At 39.6% G+C, this 9,972-nt stretch overlaps 1 protein-coding gene across 3 annotated transcripts in view; it reads right to left on the reverse strand.

The window, feature by feature from the left end:
* Positions 1 to 214: 214 nt before the first annotated feature.
* Positions 215 to 9,972, reverse strand: part of LOC125312408 (1-phosphatidylinositol 4,5-bisphosphate phosphodiesterase beta-1) — a 45,602-nt gene continuing 35,844 nt past the window's right edge. Inside the window, exons 23-33 of one of the 3 annotated variants that reach the window (XM_048270936.1) lie at positions 9,940 to 9,972; positions 9,215 to 9,359; positions 8,768 to 8,824; positions 8,315 to 8,534; positions 5,677 to 5,863; positions 5,498 to 5,574; positions 5,264 to 5,353; positions 4,713 to 4,770; positions 4,531 to 4,617; positions 4,226 to 4,250; positions 2,743 to 2,963 (exon numbers count right to left, since the gene is read on the reverse strand). The exon at positions 9,940 to 9,972 is cut by the window's right edge and continues 80 nt beyond it. In XM_048270936.1, coding sequence (XP_048126893.1) covers positions 2,878 to 2,963; positions 4,226 to 4,250; positions 4,531 to 4,617; positions 4,713 to 4,770; positions 5,264 to 5,353; positions 5,498 to 5,574; positions 5,677 to 5,863; positions 8,315 to 8,534; positions 8,768 to 8,824; positions 9,215 to 9,359; positions 9,940 to 9,972 — 1,065 coding nt within the window. In that variant the 3' untranslated portion in view covers positions 2,743 to 2,877. Of the gene's footprint in view, positions 2,964 to 4,225; positions 4,251 to 4,530; positions 4,618 to 4,712; positions 4,771 to 5,263; positions 5,354 to 5,497; positions 5,575 to 5,676; positions 5,864 to 8,314; positions 8,535 to 8,767; positions 8,825 to 9,214; positions 9,360 to 9,939 lie in introns of those variants that run through there. The other 2 variants (XM_048270935.1, XR_007196615.1) reach the window with 2 other exon arrangements.

Consider the following 9,972-nt stretch of genomic DNA (forward strand, 5'->3'; position numbering starts at 1 on the left):
CTTACATATTATAGAATATATTCTATATTGTATTCTATATATCTATATTGTAGAATTTTGTCTGGCTATGATTTCTATCAGCAGTGGATTTTCACACACTGACGTTGACGTCCTGATAGGCTATCTGGACACAAATCAAGTTTTGCCCTCAGATTTCCTTTTTTGGAAATAGCACGTCTCATATTTCACCCAAAAATAAATCATTCACTACCAATTTATCATATAAAACTTTCACAACAACATTTTAATAATTTCAAACAAATGCACAGCACCACAAGACCACCTACATATAACTATACTCATCTCGAAAATAATGACTGAAAAACTGTGGCACCAGCAATACAGTTATATGTCCTGTTTCATTTCAGTTATGCTATGAGGCTATCTGAGATACATAAATAAAGGGAGAAAAAAATATGGCATTCAATAGTTAACATAAAATGTAATAGCCTATTACACTTTTCGTAATAAGTAATAGCCAACTAAGCAATAGCAATCTAATCTGGTTGTATAAACATTTTTAAAATGCGCATACCATACAAAAATGAAAACTCTTAAATAATGTCAATTCACTCAAAATGCCATTTATACATTCCACATCTACAATGGATAACACATATAAAGGCACAGGACTTGCACATCAAAACGATCAAAAATAATTTCTTGTCCTAAAAGTAATTCAAGTAATTCTTACGTTGTGAAGAAATTTTGGTCAGAAAGGAAAGAATGGCACAGAGAGTTTCTTTGCAAAAAATCTGGTCAAAATGGCCCCCAATGGTAGCATTTCCAGTCAAACATTGTGTAAACTTTTATCGGTTACTTAATTACTTAAAAAAAGAGACAAACAACTACAAAACAAACAATGAACAATCATCATTCTCACAACTTTTAAAACAATATTGCACTCTTCTGCAAAATCAAGCCCATTTCCCAAAATATCATAAAACTGAGCGAGTAGGCCTAAAGGACCCATAATAATGACATAAAGTATCATCCTGTGATATAATACACCAGTCCTTCACCAGTAATAATCACTGACCTTACGTCCTACACTTTCTGTTAGGTGAGAGTTGTTTTGGTACCTCTTTAATACTTTATAATATCTATTTCCTCAGAGAAATGCTTATTACAACTTTCAAAAGCATACTGAATCTAAAAAAAATGTTTGTATGGAATGTATAACAAGTGTTGGCCAGACTTGTAAGAGAAACACAGCCAATAAACAAATACCCCAAAATATCTGAAGACTCACGGCTGCAGGGGGAATATAACTCTGGTTGAATGAACTCACAAGAACATGGAATTTTCCAGAGAAAGTGCTCAATTCCTTTAAAAGCTCTGAAGATCCATCAGTAGAGAGACTATTTACATACAACAACATTAAATACTCCAACACAAGAGTTTGCACTTTTAATATGTAGTTTATCTTAAACTAGAACAATGGGGTAAACCAAAAAATGCCATGGGCATAACTTGATTTAATAAGTAATAAATTGCATAATTATGATCATACTAAAGGACATCAGAAGTGCATATTCATAATCTTGCCCATGGTTACATGGTGGAATTCCCATGCACTCTCTGCACTGTAGTGTTTACTGTATTTACGTACCATGGGACATATGGATTATCATGAAAATATCCCCTCTATATAGATCCATGCAATATAGAGTAAATATGAATCATAGGCCTATCTTACGCAACAGAACACTCTATTCCACAAAGGGTCAGGATTTTAACTATAAAACATTCAAAACATGTTCAAGTTTTCATATTTTTCACTTCAAACATCCCTACGATCCCTACATGAACCGAGTTATGAGAAAGCTAGGGTAAAAAGGATTGTTATGAAGAAAAGGTCACGGCTCCAAAATCACCAGGTAAAAAAAAGACACGCACAGCCTGTATAAACTGAACTTGATCATGATGTTGCTTTTCTCCAGTTATTGAGAATAAGAAAACACATCCTCACAGTAACTACTTCACTACACCTAAGAACAACATATCACTAGTTTAACATTTACAAATGTATGCCAACACAGTAAAATACCTAGTACACCCATGCATCCCTGAAAAATACAATTTTCCAGACTATTCCTGTACCCAAAATATGATCCTGTGTCTCCAATCCAGATAATGAACCATTTAGTACTTTTGTCAATGAACTGTGAAAAATAATGATACTTTTAAAACCGAAACCACTCAAAACAACTACAATCAGCAGCAACAGAAACAGAACAAGAGCAAGCCACCAGTGCTTGCCACCCAAAGCAAATAGTAATGTTACCAATTTCAGTGCAAATTTACAATGTGTACTTTTTGTAAGATCACCTGAAAGCTACAGGTTGTCTAAATAGTTCTGGTACCGGTATTTCATAAGACATCAGATTGATTTGTTTTGCCCAAATTGCACTCATGCAGAAGATTTTGAAGAGAAGATACCAAAACTCAGAAAAAAACTGTAGTAGCAATGATAACACCCACATATTCAACATTAAAAATAAATATCAAATTAATAATAATAATAAAAAAGAATTCCTCACACTATCAGTAAAACATATAATTCTAAATAAAGCCAAGTCTAAATATTGAAAATTAGCAAGCTCTGTCAGCCATGCTACGTCAGAAGCCTTTGGGACAAATCAAGGGCATAGAAATGTACAAAGACCAAAAACAAACAGAAAATCAAAAAAACATATGTCCAGAAAGTATCTATTGTACTAAAGAATAGTGCCTCATACAAAGTTCTGTTTCCATGGTTAGTCTTTCTTCTCCTCCTCCATGTCATCTTCCGACTGCGCCCCCTTGTGGCTGAGCCTCTCCTGGGTGGAGGAGGCTGGCAGTGTAGCATGGTCTCCATCATCCGTCAATTTTCTCTTAGTGGTCTCCTGCACAAACTCCTGAATCTCCACCGGGAGTCGACGGAACTTGTCCTGGTACTCCTGGTCCAAATCGCTTTGCAGCTGTGAACACAAGGAATTAAATAGATGTTTCTCATTTAAGACCCCGAGCGAGATCACAAGCTTCCTATCAGTATAGGACATCTTTGATTTGACTCCAACACTCCACAGTGCTTTCGTTATAGTACTGAGGGAGATTTGCACATGGGGAAACATTTTGTCATGAATGACAAAAGTTTTAATTAACAAAATCCCCATCTGAGCTAATTATACCAGAAGTAATGCTATTTTTCTTTTTCTTTTTTAATTAACTGATGCTATCTCCAGGGAAATAATCAAATGTGATGTTCCACTTTGAAAAAGACAAGAAGAGGAACCATGTGCCAACTACAAAATGAAGTGTAGAGTTAGTGCATACTCTGCTTTGTATGCTGAAGCCAAGGTGACTTTGGCGTATAAAAAACAAACAAACAAAACAACAGTAGACAACAGTGACTTTATTGAACCACATGCTGCAGCATAATAGCCTCCTAGCATTTCTAGCATTTCTTAGTAAAAATAAGAATAATGACATTCATTGATCTAGTTTACTGTTGCTGTGCAGATCATTTGCTTTGGTGGCCACTATAAGTACTCAACACCAACTGTGAATCAAATGAATCAAATGTGTACTCCAGGAATACATTTATCAGCATGAAAGTTCAGAGATGTGTTCCGTATGTGAGTATCATGTAGGAAAGCGTCTATAAAGAGCATCATGGCTATTTTCCCATACTAAATCATTTATAATGTAATGATAATTCAGTTAGGACACTACACCACCAAACCGGATTAAGGATTAAGATGAATAGTACATCTTCAATCATTTGTGAAGAACTGTATATTCAGGATTATACCTGCAACATAGCATACACATAACTTTTTTGGGTATAATTTGGGTATTCAAACATAGCCTGTTTAAACACAATACATATAGAAGTATTTCTTCTTTTGGTGTTGGGACAGGCTACGGGAAAGCCGTGAACTAGAGCAATCTGCAGGAGCAGCAACCCTCATTGAAATGCGCCGCGGAATACCGCAGTACAGTCAATGAGTGCACACACCGACCTAATCATCCAAACAGGTAGGCAGTGCACACCTACAGTACAAATAAGCATGTCACATGATGCAACAGGCGCCGTGTGCCAGTCAGACAGTAACAATCCAAAGCAGAGACAAGACCATATGCTCCGACAGTGCCTCACCTTCCCCATGTTTAGTGGGTTGTCAGTAGAGCTGATGCTAACTAATGGAATGATTCATTCACAGACGGATGCGGTGCTTACCTTCATCATCGGATGAGCTGTCCTCCTACAGCAATAATAATGACAACGCCAGTGATAATAGCTTTTTAAATCGTTGGGCTAAATGAGAGTGCATACTACAACTGCTAAGTAGGATGAGGAGAAAAAGAACCTCATCGCTATCGCCCATAGATCATTTGAAATGTGCAACACCTTTATCCACATGCATATTAACTATGAGATCCAGTGTTGTCCTCTGAAAATGTAGTGTTTTGTGGCTGAGAAAACGATGTGGGCTTTTATAAAAGAAACAATTTAACACTAAACCCCAGATACAAATCAATTACCTTCGGCTTTTCATCAACTATTTGCTGGAGAATACTCTTGTGGGCTTCAACAAGCTTCTCATGCCTTTTGGTTTGGGCCTCCTCTAACTGAAGAATACATCAGAAGAAGGAGAATCAACACAACAGAGAGTCCATGGCATCCTGTTAATGGAAGGAGAGCTGAGTGTTTCATGTGAGCTCACCCTTTTGATGTGTTGCACTACTTCATTGACGTACGACCTGTTTATCTCCAGCTTCTCTCTACGGTGAAAAAGAATGACAGACAGACAAATCATTATCAAGCAATTATCTCTCAGCAGTTATTAGCAGACATAATATAGCAACAAAACTAGCCAAAATAAATACTACAAATACTGAGTTATCTGACTGCAAGGTGTGAGAGTATGAATGGACAAAGGATGAATCCACACTTCATCAGTGGGATGCCTCATGTTTATTTGTGTGAGAAAGATCTGTGCTGTGAATATGCTGATCCATTCAGGCTGCCAGGGCTAACATCTCTATCTGGACACGGTCCCACTGGTCTCGATTCAAAGCAGGAGGGTGCTTTGGAGAACTCCAAGTTAAAAATGAGACATATTTCATTCACCAATTCAATATAGATGCGCAAACGTATTAACCACCATTGACCATTGTTGAAATTTCACTCAATTCTCAATTAATGTCTTGACGGCGTTAGCAAACTCTATTCATTCCTCCACTCGTCAGCCCAAGGACCTGCTTGTACACTTACTCCTCTGTTAAGTGCTTCTCCTTTGATTTGGCTTCATTGATTTTCTCCTGTCTCTTCCTGTCCATTTTCTTCTTCAGCTCTTTCTTTTCCCTGGGAGAGAAGACCTCATTTATAAACGTTTTACAAAAAAAAAACCTAAGCAGACTTCATCAGGTCAGTTTCTTTTTTCCACTCGGATTTACTCTTGAGTAAAAAACCGTAGAGAAGACGGGCGATATTGATTCCCACACTCACTTTTCACAGATGTCTTTCAGTTTCTTCATTTGGTTGTTTTGCGATTCCTCAGCAACTGTTGTGAGTTTCACCACGAGCTGAAAGAGGACACAGTACAGGAAAGAGATCAAACTGTTACGGTGGGAACCCTGTGCTGTGCTGTGCTGTGCTGTGCTGTGCTGCGCTGTGCGGTGCTGCACCTGTTTGATGTGCTCCTTCTTGAGGTACTTCTCACTGTAGTACTGCTCCTGCCTCAGGTTCAGCAGCTGCTGCTGCTGCTGCTCCTTCAGATTGGCCAGCTTGGCCTTGCTCTCCTGGTCCAGCTGGACCAGCTCTTGCTCAAAGAAGGACAAGCCCTGGCCCTGCTCCTGGCCAGGGGACAGGCACCTGCCAGACACCAGAGATGAACACACTGGAATCAAAGCAACCAGAAGAAGGACACTGCACTCCCCTCTCCTGCCTTTTAGGGGAGTGCTTCTAGAATACCTTAAAAGACTATCTTTCAACTGCAGAAACAAATATGTGCGTTCCTAAGGCATTTCTGGTGGCACAGAAAGCAATGTTGAGCTAATGCTAACTTGGGGATAGACAAATTAAAAAGTTGATATTGTGCAGAGCATTACGCTAAAGTCATTTTCATTTTCAAGTATTTGCGTTGGTTTTTACTATTTCAACCAGAAATCCTCTAGAAACAGATTGAAAGGGTCTATTGAAGAATGGCTTGCTTTGTTTCAAACATAATTTCCTTTCCACCTGGCCCAATAGTTTTGCACATTCCACTGTCACGACTTCACAACACATAATTTATCAGTAATACAGAGATAGATCCAAGTTCCTTTTTCCAGGGAACTCTTAATAATAAATGTCATCTGGTGATTTAAATATGATTCCAGAGAAATAGAGCTAGTAAAAACATGAGATAGGAATTATTCAGTGATATTCATCTGGAATTAATATGTTTTATGTTTCCGTGCAGGTGTTAGTCTCTGTGATCCAAACAACAGTGTCAGGACAAAAGGTAGAAAAAGCTTTGCTTCCTGGACAGTCTAAAAAGACTTCAACATTTTACCCATTCTTACTCCAAAATGTTTTTTTTAGTTCTTTCTCTAGAACTCCTGCTGATGGAATGTTAGACCCCTTAAACAGATATTTTGGTCTACATTTAGACCCCTTAAACAGAGAGAGCTGCATTGCTTTTGGCTGCTCCCACTGTGTGACTGTGATATTCCTAGAGACCGAAATCATGACAGCATCGTCTAAGGGCTGTTAAGACCAGGAAGGATACCTATAAAGAGAGAACTACAGCTATAATGATATGAGTGTTTACCCTGCCCAACGATAAGGACAGCAAAGCCTGTCCTCTTATAGATGAATGTGATGTCTAAAATTGGATTGGAAAATATGGATTTTGATTGGCTATCAGCTTTTTATTATTCTGAAAATAGCTCTGAAAGTGATCTAGCCTAGAAATCTAGACGCACCCTAGCGGCAGCAAATTACATTTGCTTCCAGGGCTAGTCTAGCAACTCTCCGTTGGCTTGTGAGCTCAAAAAATTAAACTTCTATCAGGCCAATCAAATCGTGTATAGAGTTGTTAGGCAGGCTTAACATAATGATTGATGGCAGAGTTGCAACGTTTTGGCTTGAATTCCCTGCTACTTGAAAACAAATAAGATAATGTTGCTGTTGGCGAACAGTGTGACACGAGTTAAGCTTTTATTAACTTGGCAAAAGTTTGAACTAGCCAACTAGCTCCGCTGGTGGGAAACCATGGGACTCATAGCGCTGTCCTATTGCGTGCAGAAGAAATTTGAAAGACAACCGATTATCCCGCCCCTCTGACTGAGCACTGCGAACGGTGAGTGCCCAGACCCTACATTTTAATGTGGGTCTGGCTCGTCAGGCTAAAAGTGATCCCCAATGATGTCATTATTGTCATTATCATTATTGAATGTGGTGTGGTGATTGTCATTCATATTACAGTGTTTCTCAGTCCCTTTGGTGCATTTCTCAGATCAGAATTGACATTCTCAAAACTCCACGTCATCTAGTCACTAGTGCACATGATAAAATAGAAAGAAGTTCTCTTTTCATTACTTTGAACAAACTGCAAATGCTTTCACACATCCATGCAATGCCTGAATAATTGTTATTTCTATTCGGATTGCACTGACGTGTTGATTGGCATACATATTTGCATATATTAGTTATGTGCTTTTTTGCCGATAGTTCACTGTGTGGTGCAGTTTGCACAAATTGTTTTGAGAAATGCACTTACTGTTGCTCACATGTTAATGATGATTTGAGAAATGCAACAGTTACTGAGAGAAAAAAAACTGTAATTACACCTGTTTTGTTATTGTTATAGTTATTGTTCCTTGTGTGAACCATCTTTAAGGCAAGATGAGGCCAGGTGACAACCTCCAGTTCTCACACCAAAACTCAAACAGTTTTAAGTTAGAAAGTCATTTCACAAAAAATACTACCGGTAAATAGCACATTAGGCTAATACTAATATTGGCTTAATCACACATACACCAAAAATAATTGATTAAATTAAATTAAAACTAAACAAAATTATGATAATAATGTAAATAATTGAAAAGAAAACACTCATTTAAGTAAGTCATAGGCCTAGCCAATTGCAGACTGAATGTGATAGTGCTCAGCTTCCAATCTAGAATTGCATTTTCACATTGATACAAGCATACAAACAAGTTACATGATGTTATCCAATCACCAGAAAAGGCTCCTTTTCCTTCTGATACTGACCTAATACCACACAAAGACCAGAGAAAAGGACTAAAAGATAGAGAGGCAGAAAGAGAGTGGACCTACCTTTTCTTACCGTCTCTTTTCGCCGACTTCTGCAGCACGGCGCGTTTGCGGAGGTACTCGCTCTGGAACTCGTTGTACTTGGCCGTGTGCTCCTTGATCATGTCCGTGGTCTTCTTGTGGTGCTTCTTCACCAGCTCCTTCATCTCCTTGTAGTGCCTCCTCTGCTCACGCACAAACGCTTTCTGCTGCTTCAGCTCCTCCAGGCTCTGGGCCTCCATCTCTGGAAGAGGGGAGATAACCAAATCAGTCCCCCAGTAGCCTCAATAGGACATCCACTGCCTCTGGACTCGAGTCTCGAGATGACTTTTATTTTAAGTCCTACACTAACTTCAAATAAAGTAACAGAGGGAGGGCTCTGAAGAACTTTCTCCAGCAGGTTTTATTTTTCTAAAATGTGTTGGTCTCATCACTCTGGCTTTTTGAAAAGTGTGTGAATTAAGCTGACACACTGACCTGTCAGGACACTTTGGATGATATCTTCCGTTTTAGCTGCCACCGGTTTAGTCAATCCTGGAATACAGACATCACAGGGATTATTTCACACGTCTGAGGATAGCAGTTCTCCACTGACAAATATCAAGCCTAATAACTGAGAATAGACTCTCATGTTGTTGCATCATCTCCTCCTCATCACATCAGCAAGGACCATGCCCATCAACCATTGCTCCAAAACACTGACAATCTGCTCTCATTAGAGAGACTGGGTGCAACAATTTGCCCACTTTTTGAAACATGTGTTCCATTGGTAACTAGTATGAAATTTCAGAAAACTGTACGATAAAATAGGATAACTCCTATTTTGATAGATAGATAGATAGATAGATAGACTGAAGGCCTGATTGACTGATGGATTGATAGATTGATGGGCTGTACACGTAAGGCCGTCTCTGAATGGGCTACCTGTGGGCTGTGGCTGAGGCGGGGCCTGGGAGGCGGGTTTGGGGGTGGCGCTGGGGGTGTGGCTCACTCCATTCTCCAGGGGGGCGGGCTTCAGCTCACTCTTGGGCTCCACCCCCACTGGCTGCTCCACGCCAGGCTCCGCCTGCTGGAGGAAGCACAGTCACTTGCCATCAACCTCCTGCTTGGTGTAAGGGTGTGCCTGCATGTGTGTGTGTGTTTGTGTGTGTGTGTGTGTGTGTCTGTGTGTGTGTGTGTGTGTGTGTGTGTTTGTGTGTGTGGATGTGTATGTTTTGTGTGTGTGTGTGTGTGTGTGTGTGTGTGTGTGTGTGTGTGTGTGTGTGTGTGTGTGTGTGTGTGGCTGACTGACTGACCATCTCACTTTGTGTTAGATAAGATTACAATCGATTGTGATATTCTGGAAAGCCCCTATTATCTACTGCCTGCCCACACCCTCTCCGTAAAAATCAAACAATAAAAAACAATTTAACAAGACATATTGCTTTTATTGATCAAATGTTATTAGTGCTAACTGTGATTGAAAGCTTGCAGATACTGGATATAACTATGGGGAAAAAACAAGTGGGTGTGAAAGCATTAGCTTGTCAGTGTTGTGCTTGTCCATGGCTGCCCGGTCTGGAGGACAGTAGACTGACAGACCAGTGGGCCTGGACAGTGTTAGCGGTGATGTAACGGGAAGGTCAATCACCCTCGAGGCCTTTTCCCACCTCTTTGCTATCGTCCTCCTCTCCCTCCTCCAA

This window comes from Alosa alosa, chromosome 19, assembly GCF_017589495.1.
Source record: "Alosa alosa isolate M-15738 ecotype Scorff River chromosome 19, AALO_Geno_1.1, whole genome shotgun sequence".
Taxonomy (NCBI): Eukaryota; Metazoa; Chordata; class Actinopteri; order Clupeiformes; family Clupeidae; genus Alosa; species Alosa alosa.